The 23,245-nt window shown below is 40.7% G+C and overlaps 1 protein-coding gene across 1 annotated transcript in view; it reads left to right on the forward strand.

Annotated features, from left to right (window-relative positions):
- Nucleotides 1-23,245, forward strand: part of MYH15 (myosin heavy chain 15) — a 150,042-nt gene that overhangs the window by 26,442 nt on the left and 100,355 nt on the right. Inside the window, 5 exon segments of the mRNA XM_059388137.1 lie at nt 485-588; nt 1,846-1,984; nt 10,971-11,089; nt 15,923-16,072; nt 16,670-16,840. Coding sequence (XP_059244120.1) covers nt 485-588; nt 1,846-1,984; nt 10,971-11,089; nt 15,923-16,072; nt 16,670-16,840 — 683 coding nt within the window.

Genomic DNA, 23,245 nt, shown 5'->3' on the forward strand with positions numbered 1-23,245 from the left:
GAAAGACAGCCTCAGCCTCGCTAATAGGGAGGACGTGATATGACAGGATACATTGCTAGTGTTCCCGGGGCGCTCAACCCCAGGGTCTGCCCACTTCCTAGACTTTGAAACTCAGTCCTGCTATATGTATGATTTTACAAAACATGTTTTGTCCTCTGCCCTCAACCGTGTATCTAGGCCAAATTCCTGTTCTCAAAGTTTTGCCAACATGCATTGTTTCATTCACACCCATTCAAGCTGTTGTGAGTGACTCTGTTAGAATTTGGTCTGCATGGTCTTCTCTTGGGAGGCATTAACACATGACTGACAAGTTAATAGAGGGCAAAATTTGATTGCAGAGGTTTGGCTGTAGAATATGGATTTCATTTTGGCTTGTTTACAAGTGTGCTATCAGCTGTAAGAGTAAACTGTGAATATCGGTCAATTATTTCCTAAAGCCTTGCAGATTTCTTTAACTGTTTAACTGAAGGTTTTCCCATTGCAGACATGCTCCTGGTGTCTGAAAATCCCTCTGACTTTCCCTTTTGCTCTCGTGGAGTCATTGCTGTGGACAGCCGGGATAATGCTGAAGAACTACTGGCCACTGATGTAAGGCTCGTTAATTACCAGCGCAAAGTTTGGGCATGACAGTGAGAAACGGCAACATTTCAGATCCTTCCTCTTAAGGGTCCTGGAGAAGTCACTTTCCTTCTTTCAGGGGTGGAGGGTACAAGTTGCTCCTCTGGGTCTGTGTCCGTTCCAAGTTTACTTACTTACTGAAAAAGTGTACATTGTGAGTTCGGTAACTTTAGAACGTCTGGAAAGATAGGAAGATGTTTCAACTCAAGGGCAACCACTGTTTTTATTTGGTATAGGTCTTTATAGTCTTTGTTCTTTTTTCTTCCTATTTGGGTTGCTACTATATAGTTGGTTTGATGTTTTGTGTTTTTTTTTTTTTAATAAAAAGATCATAATCACACTGCATTTAGTATTCTGTATACAGTTTGCTTTTTTGATTAATCTTATAATATAAGCATTTTCAGTGTTATTACAAACTCTTCATAAACACTTAAATGAATACTTAATATTTTACCAGACATTTGTCCTATAATGTAGTCACTGTAGTTAGCCATTCTCCTACGGTTAGACTCAAAGATTTTGTTTTGTTTTCTACCGTGGTAAATATCTTTGTAGGTAAATGCTTTTCCCGTATATTAGATTCTCCTTATGCTACATTCCCCAGAGTGAAATTACTAGGCAAGGATTATGAATTTTTTATAGTCTCCTGATACATATGCTAAATTAACCACTAGAAAGATTGCGCCGACGTCTACCCTCTGGGAGTGTGTGAGAACACACATCCCGTCAGGCGCAGCGGCTTCTCAGGGTGTGGTGCTTCTGTGCCATGGTGTTTTTCTTTTCTGAAACACTTCCTCTGCCAGTCTTTGAATAAAGTGGGGGGGATATATGGGAGCCCCCCAGATATGCAACCCATCCGATATTGGTGCTACTTCCTGCCATAACTATGAAAGGCAAAAGAATTTACCTCATAGATCCAGCTAATGATCAATGTCTGGAAGGCAGAGGGAAGCAGGACATCCAAGGAAAGTTCTAAAACTACTAGAAGTTAAACAAGCCTTCCTAATTCTCGTTTAAAGGGATAAGCAGACTGCGGCTGACCAAGTGCCAACAGGGCCGATTTGCATTGCCTTGAACAGAGCTGTCACACCTCCGGGCTGTGGCGATCTGTTTCATTCCCTCTGACAGCCCGTGGAGTGTAGGGAGGTGTGACACACAGCGGGGGTGAGGTGCTGACTGCAGCCATTAGGCAAATGAAGACATGGCCATCTGTTTCTCTTTTTACAGCAGGCCATGGACATCTTGGGCTTTCTTCCTGATGAGAAGCATGGATCCTATAAACTCATTGGAACCATCATGCACTTTGGAAACGTGAAATTTAAACAAAATCCCAGAGAAGAGCGAGTGGAGGCAGATGGCACGGAAAGTAAGAATTACTCTGAGGCTATGGCACAGATTCTTCAGTTCCCGGACCCCAGGCTTGCTCCCCTTTCCTTGCAGTTACCTCCCCTCTTGGTTTTTGAAAATGATGAAACTGATCAGCAACCTCCCTTGATGGCAGCTTCTCAAAATTACTCTCTGAACCACCATTCTGATATATAATTCTTGTATCTCAGAATGAGAAGCATTCCTTAATTATTGACAGTGCCAGTAAATTTGCCAAACGTGGGTAAGATAGGCTTGATGATGAGGAGAGAGACTTGCTGTCAGCACATAGCCTGCTGAGAAAAGCAGAGAAAGGAACAAATTACCAGAAGATATATTAAGTGACATAATGGAGGTGTGGACAAAGATCTTTAGAATTCCAAGGGTAGGGTTTCCATTGGGTTGAGACCACAACAGCTTCACCTGCCTTTGTTTTTTATTCACATGAAAAAAATCTATAGTCTTGCCTGCTTACTAGAAGATTTGAGTCCTCTTACAATAAATGATCTGTCTAAAATATAGAAAATCACAGTTATTAAAAGAAGAAAGTATAGTTATTATAATTATTTCATTCAATGTTAAAATTCCTAGCTACTAAAACACAAGGAGGAAACCCATTCATTCAAATCTTTCAACAAATAATTTTAATTTAATTAAAGTTTAATTTTTAATTTAATTTAATTTTAATTTAATGATTTTTTAAAATTTTATATTTTCAGTTGTAAAAATATATATACACATATATGTATGTTGTACATATATATACGTATACATATGTTTATATATATACATACACACACACATATGTTACCATTTTAACTGTTTTTAAGTGTATAGTTCAGTGATATTAAGTACATTCACAGTGTTGTGCAAACATCACCAGTATTCATCTCTAGAACCTTTTCATCATCCTAAGCTGAAACTCCGTACCTATTAATAACTCCCTATTACTTCCTTTACCTCACCCCTCTCAACCATTATTCTGCTTTTTGTCTCTATGAATTTGCCTACTCTAGGTATTTCATGTAAGTATTTGTCTTTCTATGTCTGGCTTATTTCACTTAGCATAATGTCTTCAAGATTCATCCATGTTATAGGGTGTGTCAGAATTCCATTCCTTTCTAAAGCTGAATAATATTCCTGTATGTATAGTTCACATTTTATTTATCTACTTATGGACACTTGTGTTGCTTCTACCTTTCATTACTGTGATTATCCCTGTTGTGAACATTGATGTTTAAATATCTGTTCAAGTACCACACTCAGTTCTTTTATACGTGCCCAGAGATGGACTTGCTGGATTAAATGGTGGTTGTATGTTCAATTTTTTTTTTTTGAGGAATTGTACCATACTATTTGCCATAGTGGCTGCATCATTTTACATTCCCACCGGCAATGCATAATGATATCAGTTTCTCCATATACTCATCAACATTTATTTTTTCCTATTAAACAATTTTTATAGTAGCCATCCTAATGGGTTTAAGGTAGTACCTCGTTGTCATTTTGGCTCGCATTTCCTAGTGATCAGTGATGTTGAGTATTTTTTTATGTATGTATGGCCATTTATATATCTTCTCTGGGAAAATATCAATAGCAAGTAGTTTGTTCATTCTTGAATTGGGTTGCTTGGTTTTTTATTTTTTTAAATTGTTCATCAAGTTATTTTTGAGGTCAGTGCACAGTACTGGCACTATTCTGGTGCTGGGGATATATCAGAGACCATATCATCCCTGTCTTGACTGCCTAATGTGGGAGATAAAAACAGACAAATACACATGAAGTCATCATGGAAAAAATAAAGCAGAGCAGAAGAATAAAGAATAATAGGGGTTGGGGGTTCTTGTAGATAGAGCGGCAGAAAATCTCCTCAGGGAAGAGAGCACTTGAGCACAGATGAGAATCAAGTAAAGGACCTGTGGGTTATGTAAACTTCTTCTATATTAACATGTTAAAATATGCTTTTGTGACATCTTATTTGTTGCTCTATTTTGTGGATTTTGTCTTTCTTTTCCTTTTTCCACCCTTTGAAATAGTTTTGTGAGGAACTGTTTTCATTAAGAAAGCTAGGAATGCTTATTTATTGGAAAATACATGTAAGAAAGCGATGCACGTGATGTCATCCAGTCTCCCCAGTGGCTCCTTCTCAGAGTCTTTGCTGGAGCGTTCTCATCTTTCCCACTTCTAACTGCTGTTGGGATGGTGGGATCCATTCTTGAATCTTTTCTCTGCCCGTTTCCTAGGTTATCATCCCAAACCCAACATGTGTAGAATTGAACTCTTCACCTCACTCTGCCCCTGCTACCAGCTTTTCACTTCTCAGCTGGATTCTCTCAGTTGCCCTGACTCTTAGCATCATCTGAACTCCTTTGTCTCTGCCTTGCTGTGTCTACCTTTACATATATATGAAACTCATCACTACTTACACACCAAGACCATGTCCAGGGCTACCATCTAGCTTGAGCCATTGTTTCTTACCAGATTATTGCAGTAGCTTCTTTATTGGTTTCCCTATCTTCACCCTTGCCTTATTACTGATAGTTCTGCACAGAATAGCCAGTGGTGATACTTTCATGGGTCAGTTCATGTCTTCTCACTCTAGACTCATCAATAGCTCCCATATTACTTAAATACCAAGCCCTTTAAAAATAAATATTTATTTATTTATCTGAGAGAGAGAGAGAGAGAGAGAGAGAGTGTGTGTGTGTGTGTGTACACAAGCCGGGGGAGGGACAGAGGTAGAGGAAGAGAGAGAATCATCAAGCAGACCCCATGCTGAGTGCAGAGCCCAGTGAGGGACTTAATCTCAGGACCCTGAGATCATGACCTGAGCCAGAACTAAGAGTTGGGTGCTCAACTGACTGAGTTACCCAGGCACTCTTAAACCCCATGTTCTCATAAGCGTCTCATTGTCTTCTGTGATACTTCTTAAATCTCTCTGATCCTATCTCCTACTGTGATATTGTGATTTATAATAAAATAAATTATATTTAATCTTTGTTCCAGTTTCTGACATAGAGTTCTTAAAACCCTTGAAATTTTCTAATCGATGAGAGCTATACAGGTGATTTTGTTGTTAATGAGGTGACTTTTGGACTGTACCTAAGGATCCGGGCTGGTCACCATAGGAACTAACCATGTGGTTGGACAGATGGAATTTTCAGTCCTACCTTCAACTGGGAAGAGGAGAGGACTAAAGATTGATTTCTATCACCAATGGCCAATGATTTAACCAATCATGTCTTTGAAATGCAGTCTCCATAAAACCCTAAAAGGACAGGTTGGGAGAGCTTCCAGGTTGGTGAACACATGAAGATTTGGGAAGGAAAATGTGCTTGGAGAGGGCATGGAAGCTCGGCACTCTTTTCCCATACCTTGCCCTCTGCTTTCTATCCCATCTGGCTGTTCCCGAGTTATATCTTTTATAACAAACTGTTGCTATAGTAAGTAAAATGTTCCTCTGAGTTCTGTGAACCCTTAGCAAATTAACTGAACCCAAGGAGGGGGTCAGTGGAGCCATGAGTCTATTGCCTGTGAGTCAATAGCCCAAAAGACAACCTGGACTTACAACTGGCATCTGAAGTGGGGGAGTAACAGCTTTGTAGAACCGAACCCTTAACCCATGCTCCTTCCTCTACTTTTTATGTTAGGATCCTCTTGGTCATGTTTCTCAGTCTTTCTCCATTTCTTATTACCAATTTAGACCATCAGCACCTTGCATGTTGGCATCTTACAATGGGTTCACTTTCTCTTTTCCTGGTCTGGTCTGTCTTGCATATGTGCACAAAACTAATCATTGTGAAGCCTGACTCTATGCCATTTCTTTGATAAAAGTCTCTTTAATGTTTCCCCTTTATTCAATGAAGCCCTTATAGTAATTGGCATCAGAAGCCTTCTGTGACCAGAAATCACATGCTTTTCTCAGTTTACTGTTCATTCCCTGACTTTGTGGTCTAGTCTTTGACCATTCAGGTTCTCTCCCACTGCAATACTTGTAAGTCATGCTGTTCTGTCTCAGAAATTCTTGTTCTTCTTGTATTTGCCTTTTCAAACTCTTCTCATCTTTCAGATCAAATACCATTTCTTTTTTGAAAGCTTCCCTGATCAGGCAGTCTAGAAGGGACCTCTCCTTCTTTTAAACATTCATAATAATTGATTTCTTTGTCTCTGATTAGCAATTGTTTTACTGACTTGTTATTTTTGTTTGTTTGTTTGATTTGGTCTCATAGATTATAAACTCCTTGATTTCCAACTTTCTGTCTCGTTTATCTCTTTTGCTATAGCATTTCGCACTTAGACTTTACCCAGAGCAAGGGATCAGTAAACTTTCTTCAATAAATTTGGGAATTATGAACAGCTCAGAAACAATATGATAAGCCTACATAAAAGGCTAACAGTTGAAATCCATTCTTTTAACCCTCTTCCACATTAGCCAGGTTTGGGATTGACAAAACTGGACTCGGTTCCTTTCTTTATATATGATTGTTTACATATGGGATTGAACTAGGATGAAATTGTAAAGTTGGAGAAAATTTTCTTTTGTTTTTCTCTATCCCCTTACTTGTTTTCAGATAGAGTCAGACTTCATTCTATCTTCTTGACTTCAAAATGTACTTACTAGGGGTGCGTGGATGGCTCAGTCAGCTAAGCCTCCGACTCTGGGTTTTAGCTCAAGTCACGATCTCAGAGTCCTGGGATCCAGCCCTGTGTCAGGCCCTCTTTTCAGTGCAGAGTCTGCTTGAAATTCTTCCCTCCTCCCTCTCTCTCCTCGTTCTTTCCTCCCCCTGCTCACATGTGTTCTCTCTCTCTCTCTCTCAAATAAATAAATAAATAAATAAATAAACAAACAAAATCTTTTAAAAAATGTATTTACTAGACCTGGCTACCATTCTCGAGAGAGCAGCTCTCAAACTGTGCTTAACATTGGAATCACCCAAGGAGCTTAGGAATTGATGGAGCCCAGACCTCACCCAGACCAATCTGGGTAGGTACAGGCATCATTGTCTGTTTCGGCATCTTGCCAGGTAACCCCAATGTGTGGCCAAGTTTGAGGACCATTATAATATGGACTCTGTTCTTAAATTTTCATGTATGTCAAAATCACCTGGGAAGCATGATAGAAACAGGCCTAGACCCTAACCATCTTCAGCAAACCAAGTCCTTTGTGCCTTTATGAGCTCTCCAGGCTATTTTGATCCACACCAATGTTTGAGAACACCTGCTCTGGCTAAACTATCAGACAGCCTTATTAAAATCCATGGGTTTATTCACAAGGTCCTGGGGGCATGATGGTAAGAATCTCATAAAGCCTCCTTTAAGAACACATCAGGTCATAGGATGAAAATGTGTTTACTGACCTTGCTGTGTTCATAATAAACATTTCCTAAATGTCAGATGGATAGTTATTCATAGACTTAAACTATTTTCACCTTGGTTGTGAAACTTAGTGCGAATGAAGTAATTTATTCTTTAGAACGAGATGACTATTGTTTTCTATCTAAACAAAACAGAACAGAAAACTAGAGAATGTGTAAAGATATACACCTGTAGGATAAATGCAAACTATACTACTTCTCCGTAGATACCTGGCCTGTCTCTGGAGTGGGTGGGGAATAATTCTATCATGTTGGATGCTATTTCTGTTAGAGCCTAAATTGGGATATTGTACAGAGAATTTGGGTTTCCTTTGTTCATGGATAAAAATAGACTTAAAGGACTGTCCTTAACACTGGGAAAAGGAGGCACGAGTTTGAGACTATTATTACCTGTATTGTCCATCTGAATGCTTCCAAAGCTCAGAAAACTGAACTCCTGTCTTTTTTTTTTTTCCTGAACAAATACTGTGGAATTGTTCGTTTTTCACATTGTCAGTTAGTATTCATTTTCACTTGGATTCGTCAGGCACATTACATTGCTTTCTTTTAAATATTTTTGTTCTAGCTTATGTGCTTTTTAAAGTCCCTTCCAGTGCAAAAAGTGCATGGTTTGGATCCACCGGATTCTCCACTTTAAATAATCATGCTTTTGTCTCCGAACATGGCTCTTTTAGCACGGATATCACAGCATAGGATGAACACGTCTGCTCTACTTTTGATTTTTCCATTTATTTTCCCAAATAGGCTTTGCATTTTGAAAGGTTTCATAGCAACTGGGTACCTGGGCCATTATCACTGACATAGAGTAGGTGTGTAGCTTGTAGAAATGTATGTATAATATGTATTGATTTTAGTTAAGAAGCAAATAAACATTTCAAGCTTTTTAAGCCTTTGTGAAAATTTCAAAGGCCCACAAAAGGAAATGGATATAGGTAATACAAATGACATATTAGCTCTCTAATTGTTTTTTGTTTTTAATTCATTCCCTGTCTGTGGTTATTGCTCAGGAAATCTTGTGTTTCTTAGTGAGGTAAGGAAAGACTGCATTTCCCTCTATGGTAAGACATTATTTTACAAAACGACTACATCAGATTCATCTAAATTCATCAGAATTCATCTAAAAATCTAGGATGCGCCAGTAGTTTCAGACGAGTGAAATGTTCCTTTTATTTGATAACTGAAGAAATCTAAAATTGGAAATGTGCTTATAATTTTTTTCCCATGGCTTTCTCTTGTATTATCGTCATTTTCAAAAACACGAGATGTGATACACGCTTATTTACTCTGTTTGATAACGCTCTTTCTTCCCCCACTTCCTTAGAAAATGGAAGCACTGTTTTAGAATCTTATTGTGTGGGTTGTGAGTATTCTTGTTGGGCAGCAGAGGGCACTATGGAGCAATCAGAGACTTCACAGGAAAAGGGTTTTGAATAAATACAAGGGTCCTGGCTTATGTTGATTACTGGTGTTTGTCTCGAATTCTCAAATTTCATGGCTCAAGTCCCTGTTTCACTGAAAGAATCCACAAGTACATATGTAGAAGGGAAAAATAGGCAAATAATAAAGATAAGATTTTCCATATCTGCCAGAGAAATATTTCTTTTCAGAAGAGGGCCAGTATCAAGAAGTAGATTGTTTTTACACTGAGATATATTCCCATGCCATAAAATTCACCCTTTTAAAGTATACAGCTCAGTGAGTTTTAGCATAATCACAAGATTGTATAACCATTACCACTATCTAAATCCAGAACCTTCCATTACTTCAAAAAGATTCCTATTCTACACTTGCAACCAGTACTATGTTGTACCTTAACTAACTGGAATTTAAACAAAAACTTGAGAAAAAAACAACACAAAAAGAATCCTGTACCCACTGGTAGGTACTACCCATCCCATTCTCTTCCTAGCAACCACAGGGGCTACTTTCTGTTCTTTGGATTTGCCTATTTTGGGGAGTTCCTATAATTGGAATCACACATTGTGTGTGCCTTTTGTTTCTGGTTTCTTTCACCTAGCGTGACATTTTCGGGCTTGATCCATGTTGTAGCATGCATCAATACTTCCTTCCTTTTCAATGGCTGAAAAAATTTCCGTTGTATCTCTGTGCTGCATTTTGTTTATTCTTTCATCAGTTGATGGATGTTTGGGTTTTTCTACTTTTGACTGTTACGAATAATGTTGATAGAAATATTTGTGTGCAATTTTTTGTGTGAACATATGTTTTTACTTCTATTAGGTCTATACCTGGCAGTAGAATTTCTGATTCCTTAAGTACCTCTAACTTTTCAGTAGCTGCCAAACTGTTTTCCATAGTGCCTATACCATGCTACGTTGCAACCAACAATGTGTGACTATTTCAATCTCTCCACACCTTCACGGACACTTGTTATTGTCTTTTTGACTATAGCAAGTCTAGTGGGTGTGAATGGTATTTCATTGTGGTTTGATTTGCATTTCCAAGAACTAACGTCTTTTAAACATTTAGGATTCAGACATTTTATTTCAAAACTACAGTCTACCTTGCTACATCCGTCTAAACACACCCTCCTCTCATTCTCTGGGGGGTCTTTTTGCCTATAATGGAATGAATTTTTTAAAATATTTTTATTAACATACATATTCTTTGTTTCAGGGGTACAGGTCTGTGATTCATCAGTCTTACACACTTCACAGCACTCACCATAGCACAGACCCTCCCCAGTGTCCATCACCCAGCCACCCTCTCCCTACCCTCCCATCCCCTAGCAGCCCTCAGTTTGTTTCCTGAGATTGACAGTCTCTTATGGTTTTTCTCTCTCTCTCTGTTTTCACCTTGTTTCACTTGACCCTCCTTTCCCCTATAATCCTCTGTCTTGTTTCTCAAATTCCTTATATCAGTGAGATCATATGATAATTGTCTTTCTCTGATTGACTTACTTCTCTTAGCATAGTAGCCTCTAGTTTCATCCATGTCATTGCAAATGACAAGATTTCGGGGTTTTTGATGGCTTTATAATATTCCAATGTGTGTATCTGTATGCGTATATATATGTATATATACATATATATATATCATATTTTCTTTATCCATTCACCTATTGATGGGCTTCTAGGCTCTTTCCATAGTTTGACTATTGTGGACATTGCTGCTATAAACATTGGGGTGCATGTGTCCCTTCAGATCACTACATTTGTATCTTTAGGGTAAATACCCAGTAGTGCGATTGTTGGGTCGTAGGGTAGCTCTATTTTCAACTTTTTGAGGAACGTCCAGGCTGTTTTCCAGAGTGGCTGCACCAGCTCGCATTCCTGCCAACAGTGTAGGAGGGCTCCCCTTTCTTATAAAGGAATGAATTTTATTTTATTTTATTTTTAAGATTTTATTTATTTATTTGACAGAGAGAGAGAGGGAACACAAACAGGGGGAGTAGGAGAGGGGAAGGAGGCTTCTAGTGGAGCCAGGAGCCCTATGTGGGCATCGATCTCAGAACTCTGGGATCATGGCCTGAGGCAAACACAGATGCTTCAGCACTAAGCCACCCAGGTGCCCAATGAAACGAATTTTAACGATGTTTCCCTTCCCCCCCCCCCACCCCTTCCCTCCTTGCCTTCCTTCCTTTCTTCTGACCAGGTGCGGACAAAGCTGCTTTCCTCTTGGGCATTAATTCCTCTGAGCTGGTAAGGGGCTTGATCCATCCTAGAATCAAAGTTGGGAATGAATATGTTATTAGAGGTCAAAATGTAGCACAGGTAAGGTGATATTTCCAGAGCATTATGACTCTATGATCTTGTAATAATTGTATACATATTGTACTTGTTATTTTATAAAAAAGCAAGTATTCAGAATGTTTTCACTGGTGATGCCTACCACAGTAAGTGCTCTTGGGTTAAAAATCTTTCCGGATTCTTAAGACACCATTTGATACTGTTCCCATAGGTAACAAGTCTCTTTGCAGGTGGAGGCAAGCTCTTTACTTGTGACCAATGTCTTTTTTGTCCGGCTAAGAAGCTTTCAAAGCTGTTAGCTCCTGACATGAGGAAAATTAGCAAATTGGCATCCCCCCTCCCCAATTTGGAATATTGACTTTTTAGAGTAACAGTCACCATAGTTGAGATAGGGTTTTAAAATATCAGCTGAAGTTAGTATTTGAAGGAGGGGTGTTGAGAGCAGAAATGAGAGATAGAGGGTCAGGTAGCTTTTGTGCAGCAGCCAGGAGAATCATTTTAATGATAAAATAGCAAATGCTCTGAGGACTGCTGATCCCGAGGCTCTGTCAGAATGCAGCAAATGTTCCCAGGGATGCCGGGTAATGAGACCATCTAAGTGTGCTAGTGCATTCCAAAATAATAATTTACGTCTCTAATGTATAGTAGCCATGCTGCAGAAACACATACACACTGAAATCTCAGCTGACAGTAAACTACACATTTCTCTCTCTCTCTCTCTCTTTTTTTTAAGATTTTATTTATTTATTTGAGAGAGAGACAGTGAGAGAGAGCATGAGAGGGGAGAAAGTCAGAGGGAGAAGCAGACTCTCCAAGGAGTAGGGAGCCCGATGTGGGACTCAATTCCAGGACTCTGGGATCATGACCTGAGCTGAAGGCAGTCGCTTAACCAACTGAGCCACCCAGGCGCCCAACACATTTCTCTCTTAAATCAAGTCCAATACAGAAGGGTCAGCCTTCTTCCAGATTGTAGTTCAGCCCCCTGGAACACATGGTCTCCAAAGTTGCCGCTCACAGTGAAGGATCATTTGTAGAGAAAGTACACCCACCTTTACTGCTTGGGGCTAGAAGTGATGTCATTTTCACTAACATTCTATCAGGGAAAGTTAGTCAGGTGACCCCCTTAGCTCCAGGGGCCATGAGAAATGTCGTCTTTCTGCAGAGAGGGAATGGTATGATCACATGGAGTATGTCTAAAGCATTCACAGGCATCATTTCCTTCTGTTCCTACAACAACACTCAGAGGTAAAGAGAGCAGGCATACTACTCCGGTTTCCCAGTTGGCGAATCTGAGGGTTAGGGAACATAAGGAACACTGCAAAGGGCACGCAGCTAATATTCAGGTGACATTTAGATGGTCTACATACATTCTACATATATTCTAAACCTGAATGTGACAGACAAATGTACAAATTTGTGATAGAAGGCAGTTATTTGATGACAATAAACTCTATTTCTTTTTGGTATATTAAAGCATCTGGCATGACTATGTTATTTAAAACATTTCATCCATCTCCTAGTTTAACTTACTCTATCCATCAATAACTCTACCTTTGTCATAATACTAGATGGAACCCGAGTTTCTATTTTTATTCTTCCTTCTCACCAGACCTCCTTGAGGCTGTGGGCTGTGATTAGTTCATTTGGGTACCCTTGGTCTCTAGCACAGTGCCCTGCGAGTAGTTGGTGCTCCATAGCCATTAAGATAAACTAAATATGGAGCTGAATTTGAACCATGTTCAGCAGAACACGTAGTTGAGCTATTGCTTGTAGTGAGGATAGGGGTGTTTGGCAGTTTCTTGAGTTTTAACGTATTCACCACAACGTGCGTGCATGACATGCTATGATTATAGAATGGGGACTTGCTCTGTGTAAAACTAATGAGCCCAAAGGAGGACTGAAATCAAACCTTCGCCTCTTTAATATTGTGTTCTCAGGAACTGAGTTACCACCAGCCTTTACTATAATAGAACCAGTGAAGCAAGCTAATGTATTATTATCCAACATTAAAAGAAAAAAAAAATTCCTCATCTTCCATCCTTTCTGTCTTTCTCTTTCTCCTGCTCCTGGAGAGAGAGTAAGAAAGCACACTGTAAGGCTTTTCTTTTCTTAGGAATTTTACTGACTTTATAGAGACAATTGCCACTGCTAAGAATAGAGATGTATATGCTCTGTTGATGACAATTGCAAAAGATGGCAAAAATTCTTGCAGTGTTAACACTTACAGAATTTGGTTCCAGCTCAGTGTTGACTGACTCTGGAACCTTGGTCAATACCTTCACCTCTTGGTGACCCCAGTGAAGAGGTGGAATTCCTCTGTGTCTCAGCAGAGGGGTGACCGGCATCTAAATGGGACGGTCCTTCCAGTATGAGTGTGTCCTGCCCATGGTACGGGTTTCAGATTCTTGCTCCCAGGTGCTCACTGCTAGTAGCACTCAGTCACGATGGCACTTGGAAGAACACCCTGCCTCTTTTCAAAAGCGCTCCTCCTTAGGGACAGGTCCCAACCCCAGCTGAGAGCCACTACATGTCACTCTCAAGAACTAAGCTCCTTCAGGTCCAGTATTTCATGATTCCACGAGAGTTCTAACTCTGCCCTTTAGAAAGAAATTGTTTTAATTTAAAAAGGTTGAATAATGACAAAAAAATGTAATAGTAACCACTGAGCATATGTTAAATGCTTTGTATAGATCTCTCATTCAATTGGACAACAAGCCTACAAAACTGATTTTGGAGGTGGGGGGCTGCGGAAAGAGAGTGCTAGGAGGGGGAGGGGCAGAGGGAGAAGGAGAAACAGAATCCCAGGTAGCCTCCTTGCCCAGCATGGAGCCTGAGGCAAGGCTTTCATGATCTTGAGGTCATGACCTGAGCCAAAATCAAGAGTCGGGTGCTTAAATGACTGTGCCACCCAGGCACCCCTACAAAATTGATCTTATTTATATTTCCATTTTATAGTCCAAGATGGCAAACCTTACAAAGATGAACTGCTCAAGGCAGTGTAGTAAATACTGCAGTGAAGTTGGAGAAGTGAGAAAAGCAGACAGGGGTTGGGAGCGCAGGAACTAACATGTATTGGGTACTAAGCACCAAATGTTGTGTTATATTTACATCCTCTGTCTCATTGACTCTCTTCCTACAACCTTGGCAGATGCATATTTTAGTGTTGTTATTTTACCAATGAGAAAGGCAAGGATCCAAGTGGTTACAAATATGGCTATTTGACTCCATTTCTTTCTGGTGGTTGTTTTTGTTCTATTGTGTGCTATTGCTCCCTGAGGATCAGTCTTCTGTGAGGTTATTTGAAAAAGAGCTAAGGAATGAGTCCGTGTGGTCCCTGAAAAGTGGAAGTATATAGGTCTTGCTGCCTAAGTCCTCCTTCACTGGAGAGACGATGATGAAAATGATTCACCAGTAAGCCGTATGTTGGTTTACTGGTTTCGGTCAGCAGACGCCATAACATCTCCTTCTTCCTCTGACTACATCTTCAGGATCCTCCTGTTTCTTCACTACTCTTAGCCCTGACCAGTTTCTCTCCCACCCCCACTTCTGAATATTTAGGGAATTAAAAGAGGGTCAGCAAGTTTGTCGTGTTCTTTTTAAAGTTTCAAAGTGACTGCTGTAGACAGAGAGTGATTTCCTCAGGGCTCCAGAGGACGAAAATCATTCCTGGTGCTTTATTTGTGCGGGTGTGCTCTTGACGCCCATAATAAAAAACTGTAACGCCAGCCGGCGTATGGATTACTGTGGAAATGACTCAAGAGAACTGATCAGAGAGTGGGTGACTCATCCCTAAATCACCACCAGACACCAACTGGCTCCTGCTGCGTGCTCTCTCCTGGGCAGCTGAGGGATGGATGGGACAGGCCTATTTTAAATGTTAAGTGGTTGGAGCCCATTCTGCTTCCAGGCTTGGAGAACGTCCAGCTGAAATCCACTCCTACTTGGAGTCTGTCAGAAACCCGCTACTACGGCAGCACCTTTGCATCGTGGAAGCGGCGTCTGCATTTATATGGCATCAGCCCAGCACAGAGTCTGGAGCTCTCCCCAGTAGGTTACGTTAAAGCCTTTGCCACATACCTCCGGGGATGGGAAATGCAGCCTGAGTTTTAGGGTGGGAGAGTCTGAATCAGATTGATGCACTCAATTGCCATTCTCCCCACAGGGATTTGAGAGCAGCCCTGGGGACTGATAGAATAAAGAATGTGGAAGCTGAGGCCAGAAAGAACCTTCAAGACCATTATTCAGGTGAAGAGACCACAATCTAGAGAGGTTAGGCCACGTTCCAAAGGTTAGACAATTTATTAGTGGCAACGGCAGCAGCGGACAAGGGCTAGGCGTTCCAGATCCCTACCCTGCTCTCCCAGTATTTTGCAGATTTCATGGTGCACAGGTAATCCCCCGGGGGATCGTTTGAGGGTACTGGTTCAGATTCTTAGGTCTGGGACTGGATGCCGAGATCCTGAGGGTCAGCATCTTTCATATGCTCCCGGGCGGTGCTGATGCTGCCGGTCTTCGGACCACACTTCAAGAATGCATTGCCACGCTACCCCAGAAAGTTGGCCCTTTGATAAAAGGAACGTGATTTCTGTCACAGGAGTGTCTGGTAAGGGGCACCAGGCTGGTTGGCCTCTGGGTTTCTTCTCCTCCCCTCTTCCCTTTCCTCCTTTCCTTGCTTCTTTCTCCCTTTCTTCTCATTGTATTAAATTTCCTCCCCGTATCATCTCAGCAGCACGCTAGAGCCACAGAAAGTCAATAAATAGATCCCGGTTTTACTAGAAGGTGGTTGCTGATAGAAAAGGCCCAGGATTAAAATGTACACGGCTGGCAGACGTGGAGAGCTTTCAATGTGATTTCCAGGTGACCTATGCCGTTGGTGCCCTGTCCAAGTCAATATATGAAAGGATGTTTAAGTGGCTGGTGGCACAAATCAACAAGGCACTGGATGCCAAGCTGTCAAGACAATTCTTCATTGGCATTCTTGACATCACTGGTTTTGAAATCCTTGATGTAAGTATATCAGGTTAGAAGGAACTCATTGTGTATTTATCAGGAGATAAGAGAATGTGAATTGAACGTCATAAGTTGTAGTCAAAGTGTGATGGGATTCATCCTGTGAAAACTTAAGCCACTCTGGTTGGAAAAGTGCTATTATTAATATTAAAATAACAACAATTATAATTAATAGAATAAAAAATTAATTCAGGATTAAATAAAAGTAAATAGAAATAAAAGAGTGATTTTGAATTTTGGTATGATTACATGTTATCTTATTATCATAATTTTTAGTTTGCAGGTATATTTGAAGGAGGTAGAAATTTAATTGAGGTTTCATTACTTGTTGGGTCTATTTGCCATCATACTGATTGGGGTTATGACATTCTCCTACATTTTTCTAAATGGACTTCAGTTTTATTTATTTTTTTAATTGAGATATATTTGATAATTTAAAAATGTATATGTTTTGGGTATACAACTTGGTTTGGCACCTATTTGCATTGTGAAACAATCATAGTTAAGTTAATTAACATATCCATCACCTCAAATAGTTACCATTCGCTCAATTTTACCTTTATCTCTTCTTCCTACCTAATCACGTCTTTGAAGTATAACAGCCTTGAGCAACTTTGCATTAATTTTACCAATGAAAAATTACAACAGTTCTTTAATCAGCACATGTTTGTTCTGGAGCAAGAGGAATATGCGAAAGAAGGCATTGACTGGGTGTCCCACGATTTTGGTCTGGATTCACAAGCCTGCATAGATCTCGTTGAGAAGGTAACGCATGTTTTTTCTCCTCGTTCATTCTCGTTTAAGGAGAATCGTCCCTGCTCACTGTATTGATCCATGTTAGGACTCGGGCTCTGTCAGGGGATGGGAAGCGGAGCAGGACCGCTCTGCACGCTCGCTCTTAATGGGCTTGGTGTGCAGCACCTGTGGCAACTGAATGAAACCCTCGTGTCAGTTACCCTCCTCCATCGCCTCCCGCCAAGACTGTTGCTGTGCCTTTGCTGCTTGTGCATGGCCTCCACTGTTAATGCATGAGGAGACGTGTCGAGATTAAAAATGGTCATGCTCTTGACTGGAAAAACACAGAGCTGAAAATACGAGCACTGTAGGGCCTGGCTGATTAACATAAGGTGAATGACTAGGCCCAGAGCAGCTTAACGAAATTTGGCAAATTAGCATGCAAACAAACAACTGTCATAAATCCTCAAGGCCACTACCTCGCAGGATGTAGTTTGTTCATTTAATTGGACAAGTACCAGTTAGTTTAAGTAATTTATGACAATACTTCATGGCTTATTAGTAAATTAGCTGCAGTGTATGGTTTCTGAATTCAGTGATGTTCCCGTACTCTGAAATCTTCCCATGTGCTCTGGGAAGGATTAACGGAGTTTGCCAGGGGGAGGGAGGATAGTGTCTTCTGTGGCTTTGTCTGTGGGAGTCTGCATGGTGGCACGTCTTGCTATCACCGTGGATTGCAGTGAATTCTGGAGCCAGGTCTGGGAAAGCCAACGCCAAGTTCTTTCAGTGTTCTGAACGCTCTCCTTGGCTAAGCAGTTGCATCTGATTCTTAACAGCCTTGCCAGGAAGGAGCCAGGGTGCCTCCCCTCTCACTGTCTTTGCTGGTCTTTTCAGGTTTTGTTGATCAGTGTCCTATCAACTTTATATATTAGAGTTTAGAAGAAACGACACCTTCCTAGAAAATAGCTATTATTCATAACAGGAATGGACGTCACATTGATTTTATTTATTCTATAACCAGCGAACTTCATAGAGGAAGGACAGGCTGATTAAAATAATAATAATAATAATGCTAATGAACCAACCTCTGAGCTGATTAAAAAGAATGATAGTAATGGCCCAACCGTGGTCTGGTGAATGTTTGCTGGCATTGTTCAAGCTGAGAAATGAAACTAAAGAACTGGGGGAAAGATCTGGTTTTTAGTAATTGTCACCTGTGGTATCTGCTTATTGTGATTATGGCGAGATACCATTTTGGGGCAGGAAGGTGGAAGACAGACATTGTTCAGACTCAGGTCCATGAACATTACTGATTTTTAGCTGATCTGGAGCCCATTGTCTCCTTTGTCTCCAATCTCAGTGATTCCAAATAACACACTAGCAACATGGATGTAATTTCCTGTCACATTTTCTACTGATACAGTAAAATGAGGAAACAAACAAACAAAAAAAAAAAACCCTGACCAGATGATAGGATGAAAAGATAAGTCTTTGGCTTCCCATGAATGATTTCAAAGGTGTTCAGGTCAGGCAAATGAGGAATACTAAAACCTTGCTCGACATGATTCTATATTTTGAAAAGACCCGTTGAGCGAGTTCAGGCTACATGAAGAAAATTTGTTGTAAATATTAATGACCAAACTTACTCTTTGAAATAGAATGAATCATGAGTAGTTTTCCAAATTCAAAAGAACTGAAATACATCAATATGTACAAAATGCCTTATAGTACGTATCTGTGTGTGTATATAAGAAGAGGGATTTTCATACATAAAAATTTCAAATTTTTATGTTTACAGAAATGTTTGTCGAACTAAAAAAATGTATTTTAACACCACCTTTAACTGCTAATTTGGTCGTCAAGCATACAGTGACCTCCTTCTTTTATATATGCAGTGAACAAATCTATTATAGGATTAGCTCACACTTATTTCATTGCTTGAAATATTCTCATTTGTTTAGAACTCGGGCATTGATAATTAATACGTTAAAGTAGTAACATATGACTATATATTTATGGTTTTGCATAGGTATTATATTGGAAAATACATTTAAAATTATACATTTAAAATCTTGTTGCTCCTGTCATGGTAGTCACCTTGAGAGGCTGCCTCATTTCCCAATAATTCAGCCCTTTTGCAAAACTTCCTCTTACGATGGGGATTTGGATAAGGTTTTAGAATATTACCAGCTGTGAGAGAAAAGTAGCCGCAGTACTCATCATCTTACCTGTTTTTAACTCCAGACTGTATTACCTAGCTCAGTTGCATTTTTTACCTTATTTTCCTGACTTGTCCCAATAAATTTTTATTGTTCCTTTACAGTGATACTTTTTCTAAAATAATTTAAATCCTGGTAGCATCTTGGCAATATGTGTTGTTGCCTCCCAGGTGGGATTCTTTGGGTATGCTATGTCTGGTTTTCTTATTATAGAATGAATCCCATTAATATCATGTTCTCTCTTGCACACCCATGAGTATTTCCTGGAAATATGCCGCTCCAAACTTTCAGTTACAACTCTTTCCGCCTGACTACTGTCCACAGCAAAGAAGCCCAGATCCCAAAGCTCGAACCTGGATGTCTTAGTGCCTACCTGTCAATCAGTTACGGAACAGAACTTTGCTGGGGACCTACATTCAGTCCCCTCAGAACCTACTCTGCTAAGGCCTGTGAGAAATGCAAACCGGAGGCGTCCTCCTATCACAGAGGAGTGCAGAGTATCATCAGAAAGCATCCTCCTAAGACCAAAACTTTTAATTTTTTTTAACAAAACAAGTAAATTGATCTAGCAGCTACTTGTTTTGATCACTTCCTTGCTACCTCGTTAGTGAGGGAGGGATTTCTGCATTAGGTGTAGTATTGGCTGAACATAGGACGCATGACCTTGGACAGATGAGGTTGGCCCAGCTTACTGGCCACATACACTCACAGCCTGGAGGAGGAGGACACTGGGTGCCATGCATGGCCATGTGGGGGTTGCCCTCCTGAGCACAGTGACTAAGAGGGGCTCTAGGAGGCAGGTTTTATAGTAAGGATAGGATGAGGGGACTGTTGATTCTCAAGGGAGGATGTGATAGGCTTGTTTGAATCATTCTGAGAGCTGATAGGGGTCTGAAACCCATCACTCAAGGATAAAGGCACTGGGCCCAGTCCCACGATGAGGACGGTTGTTTGACAAGGGGACCTCAACCACGGAGCACAATGGGGGAGGGGGAACTTTTGATTAGGTCACCTGAGGCCCTTTCAGTTTTCCCCAGATGCCCAGGCACACATGATGCTGGGCCTTAATTTTAGGTCTAATGCCACACTACTGTGTTATAAGACTTAGAATTAAATGCTGTAGAAAACTTAAGCAGTAGTTATAAGTAGCACTTGCCCTTAGGAAGTATGCAGTCAAGTAGGAGATTTGTAAGTCTAATCAGTGTAAAAATATGTTTTGTATAAATGCAGGAAAGGCACAAAGGCCCACAGAACTCAGAAGAGCTGAAGTCGCCTCTGCCTGTGGGAATCTTGGAAGGCCTGGTAGGAAAGAGTATGAAATTTCAGCTGGTTCTTAAGATGTGATTATGATTTTAGCAGGTGAAGAGAGGAAGACAGTGAGCAGGTGGAGGCACTGGGAAGAGCGAAGGCCTAGGGGTGAGTAAGTGCAAAGGTCACATTCCAAAATGTTAGGTAGCCTCGTAGCACATAGGATACACAGAAGGAAGCAGCTGGAAGGAAAGAAAAGAGGGTCCGATCAAGAAGAGATGCTAAGTAGTTTACACCTTACTTTTTGGCAGCGGGGAGCCAAAGAGGGCTTCTGTGCAGGGCAGTGGAGCAGTTAGAGCTGCTGGGGTTTATTCTGTGGGTTTGTGTCTAGGGTCTGGAACAGGAGGAAAGGCTAATGACGTAAGGCAGTCGCACAGCTGCATAGTCGGCCAGGTGAGAAGTGAAGAGGTCCTGACTCAGGACGACAGAAATGGAAATAGGAAGAAAGTGACAGACATAAAAGGAGAGAAGGCAGGATCGATAACATTTGAAGAGGAAGACATCTGAACCCTCAGGTTCCGAGTCAGGGCAACGGACTCAAACCATTTACTGTGCCATAGAGGACATTTGATGCTACAGGGCAGAACATAATTACTTTTTTTCCTGACCTATTTGGAAATTAATTTGCTGGAGGGCATCATATTTATTAGAAGCTTTACACCTCCTGAGGAATGGAAAAATGGAGAAGACCCTGAAAAAACAGTGTTTTCCCCCCTCCTTTGTGGTTAGGTTGCTCCATTTTGAACTATGACATGCATTTGCTTATCATAAAGCTTCCAGTCATCCCAAAATGGAAGTTGGCTTCATTAGATTCCCAGCGTGATGGCAGTCCCCATGTGTGGAAGGTGACTGTTTGAGATGGGGGCTGTCCTTCCTTTTGAAGCATTGCCACAACGTCTATTGTTAACAGACACCATCCCAGGAAGTGTTTTAATTTTTAAATGATTTAGTGCAGTTTTCGCTGAGGTTTGACTGCACATATGGTAGGCAAATCCATGGTGCAAGATGAATCCATGTGTCCCAAAGCTTACACCAGTGAATCAACTATTTAATCTGTCAGATCTTCCTCCAGTTCCTTATTACTTTGCCTAGAACCCACAAGGTCAGTGCTGCCAGGACAGGTGTTGGTTTCACTTAGAATATTTTGTTCTTGGGGCGCCTGGGTGTCTCAGTGGTTTAAAGCCTCTGCCTTCGGCTCAGGTCATGATCCCAGGGTCCTGGGATAGAGCCCCGAATCAGGCTCTCTGCTCAGCGGGGAGCCTGCTTCCCCCTCTCTCTCCCTCTGCCTGCCTCTCTGCCTACTTGTGACCTTTCTCTGTCAAATAAATAAATAAAATCTTTTTAAAAAAAAGAGAGAATATTTTGTTCTCATTAAGAATACTTCATGGGGTGCCTGGGCGGCTCAGTGGGTTAAAGCCTCTGCCTTCGGCTCGGGTCATGATTCCAGGGTTCTGGGATCGAGCCTACTGGCTCTCTGCTCAGTAGGGGGCCTGCTTCCTCTTCTCTCCCTGCCTGCCTCCCCACCTGCCTGTGATCTCTGTCTGTCAAATAAATCAATAAAATCTTAAAAAAAAAAAAAAGAATACTTCACATATTCACCCACAGCATCATTCCCCATCTAGATGCTTGGGAGGAAGGAATATGTTCCAGAACTCTTCAATGCGAGAATTAATAGTGAAATGTTGTTACTTATGTTTTCCCTAAAGCGTGAGTTTTAAGTCTATGAAAACATGCAAAAGAGGTAGAAAACCATAGTCGATCTATTACAATGGTAGACTCAGGTGGATCCAAAATATGATCTTTAGGTGTGCCTGGGTGGCTCAGCTGGTTAAGCATCTGCCTTTTACTCAGGTCATGATCCTGGAGTCCTCAGATGGAGCCCTGAATCAAGTTGGGCTCCCTGCTCAGCAAGGAGTCAGCTTTTCCCTCTTTCTTTCTGCCCCTCCCCCCACTGGTGCAGTCTCTCTCTTTTTCTCTCTCTCTCAAAATCTTTAAAAAATTATGGTCTTTAAATATTTGATGATCCACTGCTTTGACAAATTAGAACCATTTGTATGGCTCCGGTGCAGTAATTTAGAAAAAATTCTAAACTACAAGCAAATTTTCTTTCAGTATTATCACCCATCCAGAGCCTTGACCTGGAGTTGGTATGTTCTCTCTCCATGATAACATTTAGGCATTAGCTAGCCAGCTTTTTAGAAGGAAATTATGAAGAGAATTTAAGAAACTTTTAGGTCGATTGGACCAGATATTTAATGTCCCTCCCAAGCCTGGGAGTCTATGATTCTTAGGTAAAACGTGTTGGTAGAAAATCATGAAATCTGTGCTGTTGGGCTAAGGGGTCATGTTGTGTCTCAGAATTCTCATGACATTTTCTCTATACTTTTGTTTTGTCTACTTTGTTGTACACATATTTGTATCTTTTGCCTTCTTAGATGTTCTGGAGCCACAACCCTTGAATAAACCAAAGTGTGTGGCTCAGTGATTTATTCATAGAAGGTACCGCAGAAAAACTAGTGGAGTAGGTTAATGCATATACAAATATAAAGATTGATGTAAAAATACAAGAATCCTTCATTCCCCCTGCCCTCCAAGCCTGTTTTTCTCTATGTGTATGTACCTCACACTGGCTAATGGTAGCATCTACTACCCATGTGCTCAAGCCAAAAACCTGGTCATATTTCCTTTTCTGTTACACCCCATATTTTATCCACCAAAAGGCTGTGACCTCACTTCACTTTCAAGCTATATCACATTTTGATGACTTGTGATCATCTCTAACCCTACTACTAATCTAGACCGGGGTCAGCAAACTATGGCCCTGTGAGCCAAATATAGCCTGCAACCTGTTTTTGTAAATAAAGTTTTAATAAAACATTGTCACACCCCTTGTTTTTACATGTCACCA

This window comes from Mustela nigripes, chromosome 2 (genome assembly GCF_022355385.1).
Source record: "Mustela nigripes isolate SB6536 chromosome 2, MUSNIG.SB6536, whole genome shotgun sequence".
NCBI classification, from domain to species: Eukaryota; Metazoa; Chordata; class Mammalia; order Carnivora; family Mustelidae; genus Mustela; species Mustela nigripes.